This window comes from Microtus oregoni, unplaced genomic scaffold (assembly GCF_018167655.1).
Source record: "Microtus oregoni isolate MIOR12 unplaced genomic scaffold, Mior012 000006F_ref0000085, whole genome shotgun sequence".
NCBI lineage: Eukaryota > Metazoa > Chordata > Mammalia > Rodentia > Cricetidae > Microtus > Microtus oregoni.
Window position 1 is genome coordinate 9,516,048 of NW_024543065.1, and position 27,392 is coordinate 9,543,439.

The 27,392-nt window shown below is 37.9% G+C and overlaps 1 protein-coding gene across 3 annotated transcripts in view; it reads right to left on the reverse strand.

Moving 5' to 3' along the window:
• The window catches only part of Lama2 (laminin subunit alpha 2), a 583,059-nt gene extending 574,941 nt beyond the window's left edge, over positions 1–8,118 (reverse strand). For 2 of the 3 annotated variants that reach the window (XM_041653904.1, XM_041653903.1), the window contains exon 1: positions 7,982–8,118. In XM_041653904.1, coding sequence (XP_041509838.1) covers positions 7,982–8,090 — 109 coding nt within the window. In that variant the 5' untranslated portion in view covers positions 8,091–8,118. The remainder of the gene's footprint in view (positions 1–7,981) is intronic. The other variant, XM_041653905.1, reaches the window with a different exon arrangement.
• Positions 8,119–27,392: the final 19,274 nt, after the last annotated feature.

Below are 27,392 nucleotides of genomic sequence, written 5' to 3' on the forward strand. Positions count from 1 at the left end.
CACTGGCAGAATCTACAGAGAGCTGTAGGCCCTCCCAAAAGCATTCACTTTGAATTGTGGGACAGTATTGATGATGACAAAAGGAAGACATTTCAGATCAGATATCTGAGTTTTACAGAGAGAAGCAATTTGAGGCAGAATCTTCTGCAACATGGACTCATTTAACATCCTCCATGCACAGGATATCTGGGAGAAGAGAAGAACAGAAAATAATCATATTCTTGGACGTTGGGCCTAGTCCCAGTGAGCTGTGAGGAAAGGTTTAGGTATGCTTTGGTTGTAAGCCTAGCCTTTAACACGAGCCATCTCTCCAGCACAATTGGTTTGTTTGTTTTTTGTTTTGTTTTGTTTTTTGTTTGATTGTTATTTTTTTGAGATGAGGTTTCACTGTAGCTTTGGAGCCTGCCCTGAAACTCGCTCTTGTAGACCAGCCTGGACTTGATCTCACAGAGTTCTGTCCCCCCACCGACACACACAGCTCTCGAGTGCTGTGATTAAAAGTGTGCACCACCTCCACAGGGCAAAACAATTCTGTACAATAAAGGAACTCCTGGAGCTGAGTGGTGGTGGCTCATGCCTTTAATCCCAGCACTCAGGAGGCAGAGGCATGTGGATCTCTGTGAGTTCGAGGCCAATCTGGTCTACAAGATCTAGTTCCAGGACAGGCTCCAAAGCTACAGAGAAACCCTGTCTCAAAATACAAAAACAAACAAACAAAAACAATAAAGGAACTTCTAGAGGCATCACAATCCCTGACTTCAGACTCTACTACACAGCTACAGTACTGAAAACAGCCTGGTATTAGCATAAACAGACAGGAGGACCAATAGAACTGAATAGAAGACCCAGATATCAAACCACACACCTACAAACACTTGATTTTTGACAAAAAAGCAAAAAATAGAAAATGTAAAAAAGAAAGCATATTCAATAAATGGTGCTGCCATAACTAAATATCAACATGTGGAAGAATGAAAATAGTTCCATATCTATCGCCAAGCACAAAACTCAAGTCCAAAAGGATCAAAGACCTCAACATAAAACCAAACACACTGAACTTCATAGAAGAGTAAGTGGAAAGTATACTTGAGTGCATTGGCACGGGAGACCACTTCCTAAATATAACCCAAGCAGCACAGACACTGAGAGAAACAGTTAATAAACGAAAACTCCTGAAGCTGAGAAGCTTCTGTAAAGCAAAGAACACAGTAAACAAGACAAAGCAGCAGCCTACAGAATGGGAAAAGACCTTTACCAACCCAACTTTGAACAGAGTGATGATCTCCAAAATATACAAAGAACTTAAGAAATTCATCATCAGAAGAACAAATAATCCAATAAAAATGGAGAACAGACCTAAACAGAGAACTCACAACAGAGAAATCTAAAATGGCTGAAAGACACTTAAGAAAATGCTCAACATCCTTAGCCATACAAATCAAAAGAACTCTGAGATTCCATCTTATACCTATAAGAATGACCAAGATCAGAATTACTGATGACAACTTATGCTAGAGAGGATGTAGGGAATACTCCTCCATTGCTGGTAGGAGTGCAAACTGGTATAGTTGCTTTGGATATCAGTATGGTGATTTCTCAGAAAATTAGGAAACAATCTACTTCAAGACCCAGCAATAACACTTCTGGGTATATACCAAAAGGATGCTCAATCCTACCACAAGGACATTTGTTCAGCTATGTTCATAGCAGCATTATTTGTAATAACCAGATCCTGGATACAACCTAATGCCCCTTGATCAAAGAATGAATAAGAAAACTGTGGTACATTTGTACAATGGAGTACTAGACAGTGGGAAAAAACAATGACATCTTGAAATTTGCAGGCAAATGGATGGAGCTAGAAAAGAACATAATGAGTGAGGTAACCCAGATCTAGAAGCACAAATGTAATATGTACTCACTCATATGTGGCTTTTAGACATAAATCAAAGGAAAACCAGCCTACAATTCACAGTCCAAGAGAACTTAAAGAACAAAGAGGACCCTAAGAGAGACATACATGGATCTAATGTATATGGGAAGTAGAAAATGATGGAGTAAATTGGGAGCATGGGAATCATGGTAGAGGGTAAAACGGGGGAGAGGAAGGGATGTGAGCGGAGAAAAATATATAGTTCAATAAAAACAATTAAAAAATATTTAGATATGATGTCTGTCATTTGTTAACTCTGGACAAAATATGAACCCTTTCCATATCACTTAGACTACAAAGCAAAAGATTTACAATTGTCAAAGCTGTGTGATCTGAGTCATGTTTTTTTCTCTGAGCCCTCTACTTAGTCCCAGTCAATTTTGCTTTTTGACTGGGGATTCCTCTTCCACCTGTTACCCGCAATGACATTCTGCTCTACATGCAAGCATTTGTTCAAATCAACCTTCCTCATGGAGGTCAACATTTCCCAATCCATTTACAAGAGTGGTCAATTTTTCTGCTCTCCTAGGGCCCAATCTCTCTTCTGTAAGCTTGTTCAGGTGTTTATATGGACCATATTCTGTTTTATGTGTGACTGTGTTACTTCATTATATATTGATCATATTCCTGACACCCCATGGTTATCCAATTAAATGTATCCATTAGGATAGGGATTAGGGATTTGTGTCAATCTTATGTCTGTCTGTTTGATTTACATACACAAACCTTGACATGAATCTTGTACTAATCAGTTTTTTTTCTAACTTCCATCTTGTATTTTTTTTTATTCATCAAACCTGGACTTCTATAAAAAATAAAAGATGGAATACTCAGTTTCATCTTTTATATTAAAAGTGGAATAACTTATGGGAGGAATAGCAAGCCTTCAGCCTCTAAACTGCTAAATTAAGACCTGCAACCTTGACAGGTAATAATAATAATCAACAATTATTATTATTTATTACTATTTTTTTATTATTGATGATTAGTATTGTAATCACTCTCTACTTGGGAATATTTCTAACTCTGTTCACCATCAAAGTTAAATCCTACTGGAGAACCATGCGGACATAAATTAAGCACAACCTAAATCCTCTATATTCTATAATTTACACAGTCAGCCACCCCACTGATTTTGCAGTCTATGGTCCAGGTTAATGTTGTTGTCATCCCCTGGTCTTACTAAATATTCTACTTCAATTGTGGACAGATGTGTGACCCTCTAATCCTAACATTTGCCATGAAAAATGGTCTGAAATACATTACGAAGTTTACCTATGAATAACTCAAACATCTCTATTTGGACCAAAAGAAGTAGCGCTTCAATCTTAGAGGTTCAGCACATTCATACTGTCAAACATTCAATATTTTCTAGATGTGTGAAGTGATGAGTAGCAGCAATGCTTTGCTTTAAGTGAATAAAGGTGAGGTCTATGAGCTGGGAAAGGTACCATCAAGCACATGTTTTTATTCACAGTCATAGTAGTATAGTAGAAATTATCTGGGAAATTTTGGAGTGTAAGTGTGGATTTGTATTTCATCTACATGTATGTGTAGTTATGTGTGTGCACACGCTAATGTGGGAGCCACAGATCAACATCAGTGTCTTCCTTCATTGTTCTCCATCTTACTTTTGAGGGAAGATTCCCCAAGTAATCCTGGAGTTCTTCAATCTAGTTACACTGGCTCAGCAGAGAACTCCCAGGATCCTCATTTCTTGATCTTCATGCCATACCACAAACCCTTCACTCAGAGTCATCCCCCAGTCTTCCATTTGGAAATCTCCCTCTACCTAATCCCTCCCATAAAATATAAGATTATTTTTTCCGGCAGCCATCATCATTCTTGGCTAGAGCCTTCGGGTTACATGATTGGGCTTTACAATGACCATAGTTAAAGGTGTCAAAGAGTGAGCTGAAGGAGAATGGGAAAAGAATGTCCAATATTTGCTCCTTAATGATCAACATCCTTTATACAGATGCAATTCAGTAATTTGCATGATACCCTGGATGAAAATAATTTTAAGGCTCCATACTGAAATCTTCATACACTGATATGTGAAATTGGAAGTGTTTATATCAACTTTATTATCTCTGCTATATAAATCATAGTCAATTTTGAGCATATTCTTATTCTCAGTTTTATCTGTTCTGAAGAATTTTTACAAAACTGTATGTCAGTGAACAGTAAATAACCTACCAAGTCATAAAAGTGGCAAAACATAGGTTAACAATAAATTTAGGTTTATGACCCAAATAAACCCCATAGCAATATCTTTATGGTCATTTATAAACTATTCTCACATTTTATAACACTCAGTGTTTTAAAGTCATGTGATTGTCAGTGACGAAGAATTGCCTTACAAAATGTTTAAATATTTTTGCCAAAAATGAGCAAGGTTTGTCCCAAACATGTTTTTATTTTAAATTCCAGAAGGCATTTAAATACACATTTAAACACGTGTAACATTTTGTTGACATTTTTAAGAATCCAGAGATTGAGAGACACATATTCGCTCCAAAAACAAGAATTACAATTCCAGAATCTTGAAACTGAAAACATCACATGCTGTAACTTCCCCTCTGCATAGCATCTTCTCCTCGGGGACACCTGGCCAGTTGTGCAATTTTATCATCAGGTGGACATTTTAGAGACACGGACCTCCTCGTTATTCTTCAAATGTTTGGAATGAGTGGTAGGGGTGGCAGGGCAAATGGAGCAGGATTCCACTTTGTGTTGGAGTAGACCCTTCCTATTTCTCACATTCATCTATGGACCAATTTCAGAAAGACCGTCATCATCCTTTTCATGTACTAACTCCTTGAGGTCTGAACATGTCTTATATTCCCTTTCTTTTCCCTTATTCTTCAATAAGATGTCTTCCCATGAACTGTGTCTCCCGTGAACATTTTTCCAAATCCTTAACCGCTGCCCCACTGCCTGTGAGTTTATCAGTCAGGTACTCAACTGTGCTCATTTTGTGTTTCTATGTGGATGTAGATGAAAGCTGTCCTTTCTGCCACAGTCCAAACTATATATTCACTCGAAAACTGCTGCAATTCACAAGGGTTTTGTCATCCTCACTCCTGCACATTTATAAAAGCACAGTATGTTTCCAGAAGAATCATTTAACATCGGGATATGAATAATACACTAATTTCCTGCAGGCTCCATGATCCAGGTGTGGAGATCTCTGAAACGACTGGACCTGTTATTTACCACGAACCAAATTTAGACCAACAGATTTACTTCAGACTGACTGAAGTTCTGACATCTTAAATTGTATGTTTTTCATCTATACAGGCAGGATAAGAGAACTGTCATACCATGAGATTGATTTCACTCACTGTCCAATATTCTTGGGAAACTATTTATCCCTGAGTTGAAGAACACATACTGTTATGCTTCTGCTTCTATATATTAATCACCTAAATATCAGAGAGCATTTTATTTATTGCTGTGCTGAAAGGTATATTCACTTTGCCTCAATCACTCTACTTTTTTATATTAACAGGATAGTGAATTCTTTTCTTTATAAAATCAAAGTTATTAAATCACTGATATCCACACCTTAATTAAGTATTCTATAGAAAGTGTGCAGTGTTTTCAAGAAAAAGGAGAGGCAAATAAATCAAACCTGCTTAGGGTTCTAATTCTGCTATGGTAGTGGTTTCCAACCTTCCTAATGCCGTGACACTTTAATATAGTTCCTCAAGGGTGTAGTGACCCCCAGCTAGAAAATTACTCATATTGCTTTTCATAACTGCAATTTTGCTACAGTTATGAATCATAATGTAATATCTAATAAGCAAGTTATCTGATAAATGACCCCTATGGAAGGGTCTTTTGACTTCCCAAAGATGTCGAGACTCACAGGTAGAGAACCACTGTGTTACAAAGTCTAAATACACTGCAAGTCAACATCCTTAATAACCTAGTACTGATCTATAATGGAAAACAGAAATCCTTCACAGTTAGTGCCAGGACATGAAGGTCATTGCTAGAACATATAATTAAAACCAGAAAAGTTGATGGTAGCCAAGAACGCACTTTTTGTCCAACCATATTCAGTGACCTTACTGATAGGCAATATCAAAAGGAAACCAGCCTTCTAAAAGGAAAGGAAAGAGACCCTGACCCCCTGGAAAGGAAATGTGAGCATAAACAATACAGACTACACGTTTAGTTTCCAAAAATGGCAATATTCTCATCAGTTATGAGAACTCTTGATGTTACTACTTCAAGCCTTGTATTTTAAATTAGTCCTGTGGGGATAAGGATAACTGAATGTGAAAACAGATCTTATAATTGTTATACGATTTCTTCATAAGTATATTAAATTATAAGGCACCTGCACTAATTTAAGACATCATAAAATATATTTTAAATATACTTTTATTATTAGCAAATTTAAATCACTTATCCTGGAGCCAATCTCCAAATATATTGCAGTAACTATAACAAATGACTATAGCAAAGACATTAACAAAGCCAGAAGGGATGAATCCTTGGGTAAGGGCACTTGCCTAAGCCTGATGTTATAAATTTTATACCCAGAATCTGGACGGTGAAAGTTCTGACCTCTCCAAACTAACCTCTGACCACTACCACACATATGCCACCGTCGTGTGTGCACCCCACCACAAGAAAATAAATAAAAAGATGTAAGAAGAAAGCATGGGAGAGAGTATATATATGTGTGTGTGTGCAGAGAAAATTCCCAGGAACTCGGCTGCTGACCACACGGTTGAAGCTCTGCCTTATTCTAAGTGGAGGAGAGTGCACAGACCCAGCCCATCTCTCCCAAAGCCCAATAGTGCTGAAGTACCCCACCTGTTGCTAATCCCAGTTGAAGAAAGGAAAAAAAGTTAAATGTAGCATTTTCAAACCAGCAGCCAACCATGTTTCCCCCAAAGCACAGTCTCAAGTAATTCTATTATTTATACCACACTGACCTCATTTCACCTCTGCCAAAATAGAAGGAAGTTATCTAGAGAAACTGGAAGTCATTTTTATTCTCGGAACTATAATCAGAGGCTACGGTGATGAGCTTAGGGTATCTGTTCATACCTTCTTAAACAGGAGCGTGGAAAACTGCTGAGAATAAGAACTAACAGGAGAACTACCAGGCATGGCTTGACTACCGCTAATTAATAGACAGAAAGTTATATTCAAAAACTCTAACAGATTCAACCTCCTCCAGCTTTCCAAAGCTTTTTTCCTGTAGACTTTGCACTTTCCAGGGTAAATACTTTGAAATAAAGTTCACTTGTTTCTGAAATGCTTTTTATCTTGATTCGTGTTTTTTTTTAGCTCTGGGAAATGTGTCCTGGATCAATGTGTTGTTACAAACTACGTTTTTTGATGCTGTGTGTATGCATCTTGTAAAAATTCTGATAACTCTTCAGACTCCCAAGCCTTACAGAAAGATGTGCACGGAAACATTAAGATGTGGTGATAAGAGTGACTTAGTTGCGCTGAATATAGTTGTTTCACAACGCCTCTGAACGTGTCTCTGAGTCCCTGATCTTCAAACAAGCAGAGGTCTAGTCCATATTTTAAGCGAGAGGAGGTTTTCCTACTGTGAGAATGAATGTGTTACCCATATACTAAACTACTTTATATAAATAATTGGAAACACGATCCTAAAGTTAAAAAAAAAAAGTACTTTACTCAAAGGTCTAAGATAAACTACAGGTCAGGGACGCCTTTCTCTGCAGGAATAGAATCCAATTTGTTGAAACGTTTTCTCTCAATTGGAAGAAGCCTGCCCTGGGTCTTTAGAAAAGTTTTCCATATACCAGTTTCCAGGACTTAGAGCGCGAAAAATAGCAGAAAGCGCTTGGTGTCCCTTCTGCTGGAGGTAATTCCCCTGCACCTCCCACTCAGGGATCTGACCCTGAATTTGCAGAAGTTCCGGTCACTTGTGCTAGAACGCAAAGCATACGCCCTAAAGTAAAGCAAAAAAGTGGCCCCCAGCCAGCCGCTGATCGCCAGCTGAAGTCAGTTAGAAGCAGCAGTCCCAGGAAAGGGCGCCCTGGACGGTACCTCTCTGCTGATGCGCTGCGGACTGTCGCCTCTGCTGTGATCGCTGTGCCTGGGAGCCTTCTAGTGTCCCCCAGAGCAGGAGCAGGAGGACCCCGGCCGCCGCTGGCATCGTGGCCGTGGCCGGAGCAGATCCACTCCTCAGGAGCTCGCGAAGTTGCTGCCTCTGGTCCGCCCAGGCTGGAGTGAGCAGCTGCGGGGGGGGGGAAAGGGGGGAGGGGGAGGAGACAGCCCTCCCCAGCTCTGCCTCGCCACCGCCCAAGGGTGGGGGAGAAAGGACAGTCCCCACCCCTTTCCAGGCCTGGGCCTTTAAAGGGTCCTTGGTTGAAAGGATATTTCCTCTGAGTGTTTCCTTGGTCGGGGGAAATCACGCCTTATCGCGACTTATCCAAACTTCTTTAGCATTAAGAAAGTAATTGACACCAAGCCTCTTTAGGGTCTGCGAAATCCCTCCAGATGGAAAACATTATCTCCCAGAAAGCCATACAGTTAGAAACTTCTGCTACTCACAAAGTCCTGGCAAAACGGTGTGCAGCTGCCCTAGGTCGAGGTGACTCTGGACTGTCCCAAGGCCAGGGTGCTAAGGAGTTAGGAAATTGAGGTTGCCAGTGGGGATGCCCCTCTTGGGAGGTGACTGTCTAGGCAGCAGCAGGGGGTGGCCGACTAAAGCTGTCTCAGTTCCACTGAAACGTTTCTCATCACTCCACTGGTTGGAAGCTGTTGCTGTACTCAGGGGACATTATTAAAAAGGGATGAAGTGTCTGCAAGGATTTCTGTTTTTCCGTTTTGGCGGCTTCTTGCCTTTAACTCAAGAGAACAGTATTTTGTTCTTATGTCACTGGGTTCAGATGACCACTTCATACCAGGTTGTTAATGATAAGGTCAAGACCAATGGCTCTCAGCAAGACCTCAGATAGCAACTTAATAGGTTTTAGGAGGATATTCTTTGCGTCAGTGTACCAGGGGATCAGGATGCCCTCCTCTTGGTCTCCTAAATGAGCCTCTCCTTTCTCTCTCTCTCTGTGTGTGTGTGTGTGTGTGTGTGTGTGTGTGTGTGTGTGTGTGTATTTGAAACAGGATCCCACTATGATCTGGAATTAAGAGATATGCTTGCATCTGCCTGTCAAGTGTTGGGATTAAAGACATGGGCGAATCCTGTAGACATTTTCAAAAAAAAAAAAAAAACATTGTTTTATATTAGAAATACGATTGCAGCTTTTCTGAAAATAAAAATTTGTATTTACTAATGTTATAGGATTCAACAATTCAGCAAACTGAGACAATGTTTTGTGGATTTCCACTTCACGAATAACTGTGCAACATTTCCAAGACTTGTAGAAATGACTGATTGCAACTCTCTATGATATGGGAGTCCTTGTGTTAGTATGCCCTGCTTTGCATACTAAAGGAGTTTATGCATACATTTCCATATTGCAGTAATACAGTTATGCATGTGGATTATTTTCCTTTTTAGTTTATAGTTAAGATGTATGCATTTTTAAAATGCTGCTTAGAAGTTACAGTATTTTCAATGAATTTCCTTTCAGTAGAATAGGGAGTAACTCTCATAAGGGATTGATGATAATCCACACCAAGATTCTTTCCTCATCAGGAATGCTTCTAGAGGCATGTCTAAGCTTCTACTTTTAGATCTGTGGTTTCTTTCAACTATATTGCGGTGCTGTTTGTGGACAAGGAAAAGGTTTAAGTAAGGGTTCTCTCTCTCTCTCTCTTTCTCTCTCTCATATCAAATGAGGCAACATTTGATATGAATGGCATTATTTCCTCAGCTGATAATTTTGGTCTCTCCCCCGCCCAAAATAAGCTCACTGTGTAGACTATATGCATATATATTTATCTCTGTCATAGCTTCCAACTACAGCATTAGAACAATCTTCAAAGTTAGGCAATATAAATCCTATACTAGTTTCACAAAGCAAAACATTTAGCTATTCTAGGACTTTTGCAATTTTGTGTAACTGCATGCATAAATTTTTTTTATTGATAAAGCTGGACTTTTTACTTTATTGTTTTAGAACTGTTTTATATTCATATAGAAATTAATCAAAAGTTAAAAGGAGTGTGTGTGCATGTGTGTGTGTGTGTGTGTGCATGTATGTGTGTCCTCTATTTCCAACTTCCTCATCAAGGTGACCTTGTTACAACTGAAGGCTCCAGGCTCTCCCAGTCATCACTCAGACTGCACAGCACATACATACTAGGTTGCTACTACACATGATTATGGATTTGGACAATATGCTATGTTGGGTCATTTCATTACTCTAAAATTACTCCCTACTTTGCCAACTCATCTTCCTTCTCATCTTTCAACCCCACTCTCTGGCAGTCACTGATTCTTTTAAGCCTCCTTCTTACTTCCGAGCTCGGACGAGTCTTAACATCTGTTATGAACATCTATGCACAGGTATTTGCATGCACATAATTCTTCCAATCTTTGGGACCCAGGATCACAATTACCAGGTTGGATCATGAGAGTATGTTTGATTCTATAAAGTGCACAGCACTAACTCAGCAATTTCTACTGCTGTAAAAGAGATAATAGGGACTTGGACTGCAACTAGGTTGAGTCTACAAATTAATACGGGGGAAACTGACATCTGAGCAATACTGCAACTTCCATTCCAGAAGCAAACCGCGACTCGGAAATTTATGTTTTTAACATTCTAAGCCATATTTTGAAGTTTTCAAGTACATGTGTCTTGAATATACTTTCAAAACTTTAATTCTAAATGTTTCATGGGTTAATGTAAGTCTAATGTTTAAAGCGGTTTAGTCTTCAAATGTCTATACTAATAACAATGCTACTGCTTTGGGCAAATGAATCAAATCATTATTTACAGAATTATACTATATACAAATAGGCAATATTACTATCATTTGTTTGATCTATATCTCTTTCATGTATTTCCTGGCCATGTGGCGCTGGCAATGGTCCCAGGTGGAATGCAAATGTTGAGAGCTGATGTTGCTGCCTGGTTTCTGATCAGAATGGAAAGCTACCATTCATTCCATTGGTACTCAGCATATGATAATAGCTAGAGGTTTTCAACAGGCACTCACTGGAACAGGAAGTTTTCTTCTTTGAATGAGACTTTTGTGAGAAAAGAATATTAAATTTTCACCAAAAAAATCAATAAAATAAACTCTTTTGCACATATATTAACACAATTTGTTTTATTTGTCTTTGGTTTACATTATGAATTTTGTAGAGTTATTTTTAATATTTAATCAAATAAACCATGTATAAACTCCAAGTACCCGCAATGTGTTGGCCCTTTATATGTTTTTGATTTAGATCTACTAGTTTGTGCTATTTTTGTGTTTGATAATGAATAATACTGTATTGTGTACTGAATTTTTTAAATGTAGAATTCATGTTCTGGTCTTAGCTTACACACACACATGCATGCACACACACACAACATGAACACACTTGTGCACACACACAGTGAAAGCTATAGATAAAAAAATTTAAGTGAGCAATGGTTTCAATGTCTCCAAACTCATAACATAGTATATGTTTAATTTATGCACTCGTTTGCATACCAAAATTACCAAAGTTTGCATACCAATACAATAATAATTAACCTGTTACTTTAAAGGTATTTTGTCTGTGTACCCATGGGACATAGCACCCTATAGTAAATTTTTGCAAACTTTTTCTGATGAGGAATTGGTAATATTGGCCTTATTTAGTTACCTAGAATGTGGTCCTTCCTGAAGCAGTTCATAAAGGATTATTACAATTTCCCCCAAAATGACTGATAGAGCCCACCACTGAAGTCATAAGCCCATAATTTTCTTGATTACAATTTCTAAATTCATCATTTTAAGTACATATTATGTAATTCAACTTTTCTACAAGTTTTGGTGGATTTGTAACTATTAAGAACTTTATGTTGTTTATGCTCTCAAATTCAATGGGCAAGAAGTTACCATAATAGCTAATTATCTTTTAACAATAATTTTCTTATTTATTCATAGAGAATTTCTTACAATGTATTTTGCTCATGTAGTTTTCTCCCCCTCCCCCAACTTCTTCCAGATCCATGAGTATAGTAGAATAGCATTAGGAATCATTTCATTGCTTTTGTTTGTTTGTTTGGTTGGTTGGTTGGCTGGTTGGTTGGTTGGTTGGGATTTTTTTCAGTAGTGCTTGGTAATAATCTAGTCTTTAGTGCCTGGCTATCAAGGCAATGTAGCACATGGGCTCCCTGTCACGGAGTAGACCTCAAGTTAAACTAGACATTGGTTGGCCACTCCCATAAGTTCTCTGCCACCAATGCCCCAACATATCTGGCAAGCAGGACAGATTGTAGGTGGAGGGTTTTGTGTCTTAGTTAGCATCCAGGTTTATCTTTCCATAGCCTAAAAAAATATTTTTTTTTAGCACCAAAGAGACCAGAAAGTATGTGTGAAGGCTCCAAACCTGTACCAGCTTGACCTTTCTACATTCAGTGAGTAGTGTGGATGTTGTCCTTGGCAATGAGGCCCTCTGTCAGTCTTCAGAGAGTAACCTTCTGTCAAAACCACCATTATCTTATTAAATAGTTCCTTAAGGTTGTGATTTCTTTACGTAAGATTTTTGGAAATGATGAAGTTCATCAACAATGTCTATATTTGTGCATTCATATGACCTCTTCTGAAACAATGGCATTCTTTCACAATGAAACCTGACAATATCTCTGGAACTTTATGTTGCATTTTCAAAGAGACTGTTAGTTTCTGCCTTCTTATTGGGGTGCTCACATTAGAACTTTGCAATACAGTAGTCACAGTCAAGACTGGTTATTTAAACTGAAATAAAATAAAACAAAATTTAATCATTCAGTATTCAGTTTTTTAGCCGCTGTCCAAGAGTCCAAATTTTACAAGTAGGTGATACAGATGCTGGGTAAACAGGGACATTGCTCTTGTCATTGAAAATTTATCATGATCTTCTAATTTATGATCTGTAGAAGAGAAAATGGCATGAATAAAATGAGCCCCACAGGCTAATCACAAAATACAGTTCTTTTCCATAAAATTTCAATCAGTTTACCGAAAGGATAATATTTTACTAGAAAACATAAAATAAACAAAAAGATTAATAGGAACAAAACATAAAAGCAAAAGATGTCTTTGAAGATAGAAATAATAGAATTTAATATATTTAACAAAATTAAGTTGAGAACATGCTCGAAGAGATAATAAGTATACTCTAGAATAGAGCTTCTCGACCTTCCTGATGCTGTGACTCTAGAGTAGAGCTTCTCGACCTCCCTGATGCTGTGACTCTAGAGCAGTGGTTCTTGTCCTTCCTGATGCTGTGATTCTAGAGCAGTGGTTCTCGACCTCCCTGATGCTGTGACTCTAGAGCAGTGGTTCTTGTCCTTCCTGATGCTGTGACTCTAGAGCAGTGGTTCTTGTCCTTCCTGATGCTGTGACTCTAGAGCAGTGGTTCTCGACCTTCCTGATGCTATGATTCTAGAGCAGTGGTTCTCGACCTTCCTGATGCTGTGACTGTAGAGTAGAGGTTTTCAACCTTCCTGATGCTGTGACTGTAGAGTAGAGGTTCTCAACCTTCCTGATGCTATGATTCTAGAGCAGTGGTTCTCAACCTTCCTGATGCTATGATTCTAGAGCAGTGGTTCTTGTCCTTCCTGATGCTATGATTCTAGAGCAGTGGTTCTCAACCTTCCTGATGCTGTGACTCTAGAGTAGAGATTCTCAACCTTCCTGATGCTGTGACTCTAGAGTAGAGGTTCTCAACCTTCCTGATGCTGTGACTCTAGAGTAGAGATTCTCAACCTTCCTGATGCTGTGACTGTAGAGTAGTCGTTCTCAACCTTCCTGATGCTGTGACTCTAGAGCAGTGGTTCTTGTCCTTCCTGATGCTGTGATTCTAGAGCAGTGGTTCTCAACCTTCCTGATGCTATGATTCTAGAGCAGTGGTTCTCAACCTTCCTGATGCTGTGACTCTAGAGCAGTGGTTCTTGTCCTTCCTGATGCTATGATTCTAGAGCAGTGGTTCTCAACCTTCCTGATGCTGTGACTCTAGAGTAGAGGTTCTCAACCTTCCTGATGCTGTGACTCTAGAGTAGAGGTTCTCAACCTTCCTGATGCTATGGTGACCCAACCATAAAATTTTCTTTGCCAATTAATAACTGTAATTTCACTACTGCTATGAATTATATTGTAAATGTCTGTTATTCATGGTGTCTCATATGGGATTCTATGAAAGGGTCATTCAACCCACAAAGGTGTCACAACGCACAGATTGAGAAACACTGCTCGAGATGAATTTATGAATTTTTTTCTTTGACTTCAGTGGAGGTTTTTGATGTTGCTGCGTTCATGATGAATTTAAGAAATGATATGAATTTCAAGGCTGTTTGGCAAAATATTTGTGGTAAGTTACATTTGATGTATGGTACGTATGTGATATGTACATTACATTTTGAGTAGTCAAAACCTAAAGTGGATTCAAAGTACTTTTGCCACTTTTTGTGTGATAATGAAAATGATATTGTCTCTGCATTCAAGAGGGAATGGTTTATAATCTGGAAAGTACCAGGATTAGATATCTGTTCTTGATAAACATTCTATCTGAGCCGCTGGAGTTTGTTCTAAAAAAAAAAAAAAAAAAAAAAAAAAAACAAGGGAAATGGAAGCAAATGAACCAAATAGTGACGGGAGCATGTAATGCTTTTATTCAGCCATTCATTCCTTCATATTACTAGGTGCCTGCTATGAGTTGACCCTAATGCAGTAGTTACCAAACCCACTGGATATAACCCAGCTATTGCAGAACTTACATGCAAGTGGAAAGGCAGATAATAAGTTAGCAAGAAGCGGGTCACAACAAACTACAGAAGTTCCAAAGGAAAAGAACTGGGTTAGCAGTGACTGTAAACCGACGCTTCCTAAACAGTGCCTGGAAAAGCTCTCAGAGGAGGTGACATTTAAGATGAGATGTGACAGAGGACGGGATTCCAGTGAATGCAGAGTCAGTAGAGAGGAGAGAATAGTTTGGAGATCTTTAGGAGAGGGAATTCACAAGTCCGGTGAATCAACCGGACATGAGGATTTTACGATCCTTCTAAAGTTTCTGCCCGTAGCAACTGGCTGTCTGGCAGTATGAATGCCTGCAATAGGAAATACCGGCAGACCGCCAGGTGTGAGTGAGCTCAGTATGCTGAGGTAATTGACACTGGAGGTGTCCGGTTGGTTATTTTTAGTTCCGATAAAAGTATCTCCTAGTCATTTCATGAATGGAGCACATAGTCAAGGGAACAGATTTTTCTATGAAGTAGAAGGATAGGTGCAGAGGAAATAATTAGAAAGGATAGTTCAACGGATATTCATTTGCACCATAAATTAATATAAAAGAGGAATACCAACAGTAAGACTATAGGCAACTGACTGGGTAACTGTAGAAATCAAAAGTTGGATTTTCACATATAAAATTCCAAATAATCCTATGATCTAATGTAAAAATAAATTATTTAGAACAGTTATAGATGAATTAAGGAAAAGCCATAAAAATTTACTGTAGGAACTGTAAAGTAGGGCTTGGGAGTAAGTAGCTAGACTAAGATGTTTTTTAAAAAATGTAACCTGTGAAGAAAACCTCATCTTAGTTATGGTGCCATAGAAAACCATCCCTAGAGAAAACACACGTAGGATATAAAGTCACAGATGAACTGGAATGCTGGACAGGTGACATAAGACATAGCAGGAGATGGAAGAAAAAGAGGAAAGAATTCCTAAAATGGATGGAGATTAATGGAAAGTTGATTGCTTGACCATTCAAGGCGTTTTCAGAAAAATGAAACAAACTATTCTGCTTCTGCATGGAATGAGAAGAAAAACCAAATCAACTGGCTCCTGCTTCCCTGTTGTCAAAGGACATGACTTAGAAAATCGGTCCCACTCTCAATTTGCACCCGTTTCGGTGCTCAGCAAAACGCATGGTTAAACTTATGTACTGCAATAATGCATGACTCCCACTACAAAGTGTGAGATAGCAATCACACTCGTGCCTTAAAGAGGAACTAGGGACAGACACAGAGTGGACCCATCACTCAAAAGTCGCCAAGCAAGGCTGAGGAAACAGGCATAGCAATATGGTGCTTGTCTGGTATGCATGACACCCTGGGTTCACTCCCCAGCACCACACATACACAAAGAAAGTGAAAGCAAGGTACAGCCATATCTTCAACCTTCCTCTAGCCTTATTGGAGCAACCTGACATTAGGGTATAACGGTATAGGTATAAAAAGTATAGGCATAAGCATAAAAGATATAGGTATAAAACAAGGCCTGTGCGTGGATTTGGAATGACAGGAATTTGAAGACTAAAAGATGGATAAGATTGGGGGATATAGTCATAGGGAGAGAAGGTAAAGGGACAGATAACATTAGTCATTGCAAGGACAGGCACCATTTGAGCTCAAAGTGAAAGTGTCACAGTGAATCCTCTCCTACATTTTTAAAAAGTATTTCTGTGTGTCCGACTGCTGTGCTGAAATAGCCTGCAGCAAACAGGCATGGCCTAGCAGACCACTGAAGAAACAACTTGACCAGTTCTAGAAATAGTCTGTGGAATCTTTGGGATCTCACATGTATAATGTCGCATCCCAGGCAAATGTGGATAACTAGGTTTCTTTTCATAATTGTACCCATTTAATTTCTTTCTCTTTTATATTTCTCTAGTTAGGGTGCATGGAGAGTGGCCAGCCCTGTCTCATTCCTGGTTTTAATAAGATTGCTATATATCTAAATAGAGAGTTTTCAAAAGAAGAAACAAATGATTAAAAAACACCCTTTAAAAAATATTTAATGTCCTTAGCTATCAGGAAAGAGAAGTTAAGTCCACTTTGAGATTTCATCCTACCTCAACATAATGGCTAAAATTAAGAAAACAACTAACAACAAATGCTGGCAAAGGTATGGCGAAATGGGAACATTCGTAAACTATTTGTGTGATTGCAAACTGGTTTGGCCACCACGGAAATCAGTGTAAAAATTTCTCAAAAAGCTATTGTCCCAGCTTTCCCATGTGTTGGCATGTACCCAAAGGATTTGAAATCCTACTTCAGAAATACTCGCTCAGTCATTTTCATTGCTGTTCTCTTCACAATCACTGGGAAATGGAAGCAGTGCAGAGAGTGGTCAACTAGTGAATGAATAATGGAAAAGTGGCATACATACCCAAGGGACTTCCAAGATGAAAATATGTAATCTGCAGGTAAATGGATAGAACTATAAATATTATGCCGAGTGAGGTAACCTAGATCCAGAAAGACAGCGACTGTGTGTTCTTTCTCATTTGTGGATTCCAAATCCAAATCTGGAGGTTGATGTATAACCTGGAAGCCAGGAATGTAGAAAGGGACCACTGAGAGATAGGAGAAGAAGGAGCCCTAGGGATAGGAGGACATGGGAGCTATGACTAGGAAAGAGAAAAAGAACTTAACTTGGAAGAAGGGATAAAGGATAATCCAGCAGGAAAGAGGAGGAAGAAGAATAAATAACACTAAATACGTTTTCAAAAGTCCTAGAGAGACCTATTTTTTATTATGTTACTTAAAATACATGTGATACATATACATACACACATATATATCCATGTAGATATATGTGTGTAATTTTTATTAAGTTTATCATACATGTTCAATAATGCTCATGCCAGGAACAACAGACTACCTAGTAAAAACATTCAATTGCCAGGCAGAGAATACCTTCCTTTGAGTTCTTGTTCGAGGGGAATTCAAGAAATCCCCAAACACTCTTGGTTTCCTGCCAGAACATGAGGTGAAACCCTATTGCTCAAGACACTGTACACTTTTGGTCACAGTACTTAAAGAAACTATATTGTCACTGACCCTAAGCTTCCTCCTAGAGAGCTGTCTCTCATAGTGTCAGAAGGCTCCATTCACACTACCAAGGGAGAAAAGTAACTGCAACAATGATGGGACTGACAAGCTGTCCCCAACAGTACAATCATAGACTTTGTATCTTGCAGGCAACCAATAGTTGTCAAACTGAACTTAAAGCCAGCTCAGTTGGTGAGAACTCATGCCTGATATTGTAAGCCTAGTCAAGAACTCATAGCTAGAGAGGCCATAGGCCATAGAGAAAACCTACTATGGCAATATTAGTAAGGTAATAGTTGCTAATTGCCATCTGAATATTTATAATTATACCCAGAGATAAATGCAGCTCTCACATATCATTAAAGTAGTTTTTCTTTATGGCACATAGAAATTTGTAGAAATACAGAGAACCCATCAAAATAAAGAGAATAAGTTTCTGTGTGTTGTCCAAGCACAAATGGAAAATCTAAACTACAAACTTTACACCTAAGACTCAGAAAACAATGCAGAAGAAAAAGTAGAAATATTGTTAAGAGCCTAAATACCAGGATAACTACTTTATAATAGCATTCTTCTGGATTGAGCATGGTGTTGCTTTCCTGAATTCTCAATAAGAACATAACCTGAAAAAAGCTTCTCAACTGACATGCAATATGGAGGAAGGAAAATTTCATAAGACTGCACCCGTAGATAAAGAACTACAATCAATCAATGACTGTTGGAAAAGGGGAAAATCAGTTTGTTTAGTTTTTTTTAATAGAACCCTAACTTAAAAGGGTCAGCTATAAATAAGGACATACAAATTAGAGCAATATTAGTTAGACACAGCAGACTCTGTCTGTGTGTGTGTGTGTGTGTGTGTTCATGCATGCATGTGAGTATGTGTAAAAAAGAAATACATCAGTGTGACATGCTAAGTCAGTTCTCAAACTTAAGTGAAAACTCTATCCCTTACTAGTTAAACTAGATGAGTGTCTAATTATCAGAAATTATTTCTAATACTGTAATAAGCACTGAAAGAAAGTCACTTACCTTATGTATTGAGATTTGGATATGAAGTGCACCCTATAGCTCATGTGTAGAGCTATTGGTCCCCAGGTGCTACAGCACTTTGAGAAGGAGGTCAAACATTGAGGAAGGTTGACACTTGCTGAAGGAAATGTGTCATTGCTGACGAGCCTAAAAATTGTTTAAACTTTTTAAAGATGGACTTATTTTATGTCTATGAGTGTTATGTCTGTATGCATGTATTGGAATATGCATGTCTGGTGCCAGTGGAGGTGAGAAAAGGGCATCAGATATCCTGGAACTGGAGTTAGGAATGTATGTGAACCACTGTGAGGGTCCTGAGACCCAAACCCAGGTCCTTTACAAGAGCAGCAAGAGCTCTTAACCACTGAGTTAGCTCTCTGCCTCCTCTTGAGATTTCATAACCTGCTGTAATCAGCCAGCTCAAAGTCCTCTCACCACGCCTTCCCCATCAAGACAGACCATCCCTCAAACCGGAAGCCAAAATAGACTCTTGGTTCCTTGAGTGGCTTCTTGTGAGAGTCCAGTTAGAACAAAAGCAGTAGCTAACATGGTGAGAAAGTAACAGCCACACAAAACTAAAGCATGTACAATCTCCATGGATGTGATCTTGGGAAATACAGAAAACAAGGGTCACACTTAAACCAGTCAGCAATTGAAAAAAGAGAGAGAGAGAGAGAGAGAGAGAGAGAGAGAGAGAGAAATGTGGTAACAAATGCAAACACTTAAAATCAGGATAGCCTTAAGATTCACTTAAGATTATGCAAGAAAGCATGTGCACTTTAGCAGAAATGCCCAGTTTAAGAACTGTACTTCAAAAACTAAATGTAAAATAAACAATTTCATGTCTACTTTCTATAAAGCTTTTGTTAGCAATATTTACAGAAAACAAGTTCAATTCATTCCTTTCATATGACAAAAATAAGCCCAGTTAGAGAAATATCTCTTTTAGTATTTATTTTATTAATTTTTATAATTTTTACCACAATGCCCAAGATAACAACACACATAATTTAAAAATTAATATGATATTTCTTTCAGGACACAAAAATGAAAGAAAGTGCCCAACACTTTCCATTTGGAAGTGTTTTTTAAAGAACTATACAAATTCATCCCCAATAATTCAAAGTTGTTTTTCTTTTTGTTTTCAGTGTATGTATTGATTTTGTGAATTTTAGGCTTTCATAAAAGGTGGCAAATGTTAACAAAAAAGAATTAGGTTTATTGTTTAAATTTCCCAAACTAAGTATAAAGGGAATCAAATAGTTAAGTTTAAATGATGTGATTTATGTTTTCGTTACACCTATGCTTCTGATTCTATTCAAGTTTCAAGTTAATAATTTAATATCTCTACTATGCACATAACCCAACCATGCAAATACAAATCTCCTAACATGCATGGAAAACAGAAGTCATGGTTAGCAAGGCTCACCTGTAGTTCCAGTACAGAGTTAGAAGCAGGAGGATCAGGAGTTGAGAGCCAGCCTCAACTACATATTAATTTTAAGTTCCACAGAGGTCACTAGTTTACACTGAGACCTTGTTCTAGAAAGAAAGAAAAGAAGAAAACGGGAAGGATGGAGGGAGAGAGGGGAAACCCAAGCATGCTTTAGAAATAGAGATATAAACTATGTCTCTAGTAAAAAGAACCAAACATTAAATATACCAAATTTACTCAGATTAATCAATATTTATTAAATGTCTAGATTTTTGGAATCTGAAATATTTTGTCTTAAAGAAAGCTTATTCTGACACCTGTTTAAATGCTGAGGAGGTCTGCTCAGGGTGGGCTCTCTTATTGAGACTATTGTGGTAGGGAAGAGACTCGGCTTCCAAAGCAAGAACAAGCAAAGGTGCACAGACAAGTAGTTTGGGGTAAAGTAGGGGCAGTGGACAGACACATCAAGGGAAAAGGAAGTCGTGATAAATGATGTGACAATATTTTGACTAAGTCAAACTAGAGGGATCAGATATTAAGAGCAAGAATATCTGCAAACTGAAAGTGTGGGATTCTTGCTAAAACTGGATTCCACCAGGCCAGACAGAAAAGCCCAGAGCCATCATTTGGTGAAGAAGATTCACAAGAATATGACCAAAGGGTAGTCAGCGAGTAACATGACATGAAAGTTCATCAAAAAGAGATAAAACTAAAGGCTGGGAAGATGGTTTGCCTATTATAAGCATGAACTTCTCTTACAGAGAGGCTAAATTTGAATCTTATGATCTATGTGGAACACATATTAATTCTGTGTAACTTCAGTTTCAGGGAATCTGATACCTTCATCTGATCTCCATAGGCAAAAATAAAATTAAAAACACTATTCCATCAGAAAACAACAACAAAATCATGTAATCTATGGGTGTGTGGATAGAACTAGGAAAAAAGAAGAAACCATCCTGAGTCGGTTAACCCAGACCCAAAAAAGGCAAATATGATATGTATTCACGTAAATGTGGATGTTATCTGTTAAGTCTTCAGTAGTAGATTACACTCTGTCTGTATAAAGGCTAGGTATAGAGTAAAGAAGTGGGAGGTGGGATCTCCCAAGGAAGGGAATGTAGAATACATAGTTATAGAGAGACAGGGGGCAAACTGGAATAATATTAAATGGGGATGGTGAGAAAAGAGAGGAATAAAGCAAGGAATATGGGGACAACAAATGTTAATGGCCAATTGGTGAGTCATATGGAAATCTACTGTTGTAGAAGCATATATATATATATATATATATATATATATATATATATATATATATACACACACACACACACACACACACACACACACACAAAGGAAATCTAAATGGGACCACCAAATAATAGAGGATAAGAAGCCTCAGTTAGACAGCTTTTGCTACCAAGTGAAACTGTCAGAGTAGGATATGGCCAACCTAATCAAGCTGTTGGCCAAAGGATCATCATGGAAACCCAAACAACTCAGACTATTGCTGAAACTATTGATTTATCTCCACAAAATCATGGTAAAGTCCTATATTGCTGAATGCAATACCATCATAACTCACTGAACATGGAGAAGTCAAACTGGTGCCTAGCTAGAGCCTTCACTTACTGTCAGTGTTCCTAATACTGGAGGGTACTCAGTATGTTACCATAGTGAAAAGGTAAACACCAATCCAGTGACGAAAGTTGAAATCTACAATGATGACCTGCCAACAAGATATGCAGGTGCAGTAGTGGCAACATCATTGTGGGAATAACCAACCATTATCTGGTTGGAATTAAGGATCATCCCATGAGATGGAACCCAGGTCTGATATTGCTTGGGTATTCAAGAAGTAAGTAGGTTCTGGGCCTAGGGGAAAACCAAGTAAATGGTTCTGCTGAAGGAATGGTGCAATTGATAACTGATAATGACCTTCTGCTATGTCTATAGATCAAAATAGATCAGTTTCTATCCTAGGCAACATCAGAAATGTTTCCTCTTGCAGAAGATGGGAACTAATACAGAGACTTACAGTTGAACAATGTGCAGAGAATAAGAGACTTAGGAGAACCCAGTCCTAAATGGCATGTCTCCCCACCCCACCCCACTCCCCCAAGAGGGAGCTATGCAGATGAGGAAGCAGAAAGACTGCAAGAGATAGAGAATCAGATGGATAACACAAAGGAAACAGTGTCTCCCAGATACAACAGGACTGATGCACATTTGAATTCACAGAGATTGTGGCAGCATGCACAGGGCCTGTACAGGTTCAAGGTAGATACCGTTTCAGCACCAAGAGGAAAAAGTGGTCATGATCTCCCATCCCTAACCAAGAAAATACCTCTAGTTGACAACTACTTGCAAAGGAAAAACTAGTTTTGTCTAATGGAGTTTCACTGTATATATAAAGTATCCTTAAGGGTAGACCCCTGCCCAGCAGTGAAAGGCCAAAATAAAACAAACTCACTGGTGCTTTAGAACTTTTTGTTTCATATTGCTTTGTTTAGGCATCATTATCTCACTGGTCTTTTGCCTGTATATTTTGTTTTTCTACTTTTGCTTTTATGGTTATCTTATGTTTATGTGTTTCTTGTGTCACGTTATTGCTTATCTATTTACTATTTCTTTATTAATATTCTACTTTGTTTGCTTTTTTATTTGCCTGATTGTTTTCTAAAGGAAAAGAAATAAGGTGTAGAGTTGGATAGGTGGAAAGGTGGAAAGGATCTGGGAAGAGATGGGGGAAAAGAAAGCAAGATAAGAATATATTGCAAGAATTTACAATTAAAAAGTATTTCTAAAAAATATTATACTAATTAATTAATCTTAAAAAGATAAAACTGTTTGTAAATAACTAAAACAAATTGTTGTTTGTGTTAATAGAACAGGAAAAGTCATTGACACTCCCGAAATTTAGTGAAAGGTAAACTAAACTGTAAAGGATGTCAATGTTAGTTTTGATTATTTATTGAGCAAAAAGAATCACTAGGGTTAATTAGATTATCATTATATAACTTACATAAGAATAGACTGGTTCTAATATCTGTACACTAAAAATTGAAAAGCATATTAAAATATAAGTGATTACGGAAGAGAGAAGTGCTGTAGTTAAGATATAACCTCAAAAATAGACAAAACAATAAAGTGAAAATGCTAATAATTGAGCAGCACACAAAGTAAAAAGCTCATAACAGTTAGAGAAAAAAACAAGGGAAATTTGCCACAAAAACATATGAAATTTGTTTTGGAAATAAATAACATAAAGTTAAATTACAGAACAAAAGTTATTAGGGATGTTTTTGAATAATTAATGGTCATATCATTTACATACAGCTATTTTTAAGTGTCTATAACATACTAAGACAGAAAATAATTCAATAGAAAAGTTATCAAAAATTAGCATGTGATTCATAAGATCAAATATATATATTTTTCTTCTTCTAACATAAATATTAATGAAGATAGTAATTAAGTGTCTATTTTCACTATAATGAGTAAAAAATGATCAAACATTTAAAAGTTAACCACCCACAGTGCTAAAGGAAAAAAATGTGGAATGACATTCTCAAAACCTGTGGCTAAAATTATCAACATATTTGGGAGAACATTTGTGAAGAATCTACAATGTGTAAATTTCATCCATTTTTGCAATATTTAAAACATGTGGGGGCTTTAACCTATTATTCTATTTGTAGAATCATTTTTCATCAACAGTCTGTTTTATACTAGCTCATATTTATCCGATGTGAATTGTTCGCATTTGATTTGTAAATAGATGATGATGTAAAACATCATGAAGAACTTGGGTGGGTTCATATTGTTCCCTCCACCCCAAGAAAATAGCAAGGAAAACACGAATATATAGATATATAACCTTCGGTGAGAGGAAAAGGCTCATAGCCTAGCTGGCACCGAAGTAGAATTCCATTAAGAGTTCATGCATATTCAATGCATAGACGCATCAAAACTTCACATCATATCTCATAAATATGTGCAAATATTATGTGTCAATCAAAAGGAAGAGAATCAAAGGCTGCACCCCAGCTTCTCCTGTGCTGGCTCGCCCTCAGCCTTATTAGCTCTCATCTTATAGAAGTTCTTCCTGCTTCCTGAACACCATGGCACCCGCCCAGCTCACAGCTCTGCTTCAGCAGCCCATTTTTCATCACCACCAGTTTTGCTCTTATCAGCATTTCCCCCTTGGTGCTTTCATTCATTTTTAACATCTGTTGGGATGGCCTCCAGCACAGAGTTCTCTTGCCTGAGTAACACGTATTATCTGGAGTATCAGTTTTCTGATTCTGTGGTTCTGGTTTCAAAGGTTCTCAAGTTTAGTATTCCTTTGCTGCCATATTTAATTTTCTTGCACCTTAATTGAGCTATTTCAAAGAACATGACTTGCCTCTTTAAGAACTCAAAGAAGAAAGCCTATATTTGCAGAAATGCCCTTTGGGTATAAAATGATGATTTCAGGAGTGTATACAATAGTAATAGCCAGGCATATATGATGTGTCAGTTGGAGATGGTTCAATAAATTATGATCTGTCTTTCCCATAGGATACTAAGTCAGCATTAAAAGGAGATTTATAAACACAGGAATTTTATAACAATATACTATTCTGTTTAAAATTTACTAAACAGTTGATATTTTACATGAAAAATGAGAACTAGATAATTATATTTGGATATACCTAATTGTTCCTGGTGTTTACGCATAAGAATGGAAATGTTAGTGACATTTCATCAATGAATATATTTCTGTGAAATTTAGGACCTCGAAAGCAGTATGCATGTATTAACGTCAGAAATTTTACAATAACCACTAAACTGAAAATCTAAAATTTACTAGAAAAGATTCTGTACTTGAAAAAAAAGAAACTAAAAATAAAGATAGTCTTCATTAGTAAGCTTCAAAACTTATAAATAAAATAAAAAGAATACATTTTTGAAACTATACAAAAAAAACAATTCTGACATGGGAAGCTTCATTTTGATTTGTAGTAGATTGACCAAGAAACTCCCATAATATATTTGGCTATTGCTATTGCCCTCAGTTCCCAACAAGAGATAGAAGGTAAATCCCTATTGCTGAAGACTTTATGCATTTTATACACATAAGACCCAGACCTCTGAGCCGGCAATTACCTGAATCCCCTCCCCCCACAATAACTAGCTTTCCTGGTAACAGAAGATACCTTGCAGGCTTTCAAAGGAGAGATGCAAACAACAGCCCAACCAAGATGCTCACAAAGCTAATAACCAGCCTGGCATGATAACCCTGAGTACAGTAGCGGCACACATAGTTTGGCAGAAACCAACAGCTCTCTAATTGGACTTAAGTCCCATTCAACAAGAAGTAAATCATGTCTGGTACTGGGAACCTAGCCTACTATCCAGGGTTAATGAAGACATGGATGGGAGAGAACCTATAACCAACCGCCATCTTATTAAACTAGCACAGTTCCTAACTACATCCTAAACATTTGCCCTTATATCCACAGATGGATGTGGTACTTACCCTCATCAAGAAAGTTTTTCTTTGCAATAGAGAGAAACCAGTAAACAAAGCCACAACCAATAAATGTAGAATTCTGTGCTCCAATCCCAATTGACATATCTACAACATAACTTGTGCACCTAGGGCTCAGTGATCACTGCAAAAGAGGCCATGGGAAGATTATAAGGGACAGAGAGTTTTTGCTGTGAGCTTCTGTCTCCTAGAAATATCTGAAACTGCACCCATAAATACTTGCCACCATGACTTCTTTAACACCAGCTGAATAACCAGTAGATCACACTAATGTGGATGGGGGGAAAGCTCATGAAACCTAAGTCCTATGGAAAGAACTCCAGCAACTAAGGAATGCCGAGAATGGTAACTATCGTCTTCCTTGGGGAAAAGCACACCAGCATTCTTTGTCCAATAGCAAATGGTCAACCCTGAAAACATATTCAAGGAACATTATACAGACTGCACAGGTAGTATTTATGTATTAAGGAATATGTGTGGGCGTGTGTGTGAGTTTGTATGACAACAATTAATGAAAAAGAGACCATTAATTTTTTTAAAAAGTAAGGAGGTATAAGGGTGGATTTAGAGTAAGGATAAGAAAGGAAATGAAGTAATTATGTTAGTATAATTGGGAACAAAACACATCTGGGTCTGTGTAGAAGCAAGAGTTATAGACAAGAATTAAAGTCCTTGTAGTCTCATTGTAACTCTTGTAGTGCTGCAAATACATCCAACAGCAAGTACAATTACATCACATGATTTATTAACAAAGAACCTAATTTGACAGCCTCTCCTAATTTTAAGTTAATGAACAAATTACTCAGACAAAGTTCAAGTACCCTAGCTAGGACACAGAATCCCAAAATACTTTTAATGACAGAGATTTAGAAATGACCAGAAGATAAAAGGTCAGATTTAACTTTTATATTCTTGTTCTTTTGTTGTTGTATATGTTTTGTGACTTTTGTTTATTTTGGTTTTGCTGTCTGTTTTTGACACAGGGTCTTCTTTTATAGCACAAGCTGGCCTCTAACTCCCAATCATCCTGCCCCAGCCTGCCAAGGGCTAAGATTAAAGGAGTACACCAGCAAGCCAGGCCTAACTTTTTCGTTGATCTTCTTTTCCTTTTCCCTAGAGGAAGAATGAGCAACCTTGCATCACTAAGATCAGTGCTACAGAGCTTTGGCCAAGACTACTATTCAGTTATTTGTGATGAGACCTGCAAGGTACTCCCAGAGTCCCACTAACAGAAAGACTGTGGTTACCCACTACGTCCAGCTCATCCTGCTACGTGTCTGGTCTTGGCAACTGGAGAAATGTGATGTCTGTCACTTGTTTATGCTTCTCCACTTGTCAATCCCTCTCTGTGGAGAGACTGCACAAGTCTAAAGAAGGCAGTACATCTGGCCCGAATCCTATACCACTCTAAGCAATGTGCCCTGTAACTAAGCTATAAGCATTAGCTATTACAAGACCTTCATTTAGAGCTTCTTAGGGAGTCTCAGGAGAGCTTTCCTAACAAGAACCACCCAGGGAGAAGAAGAGAAA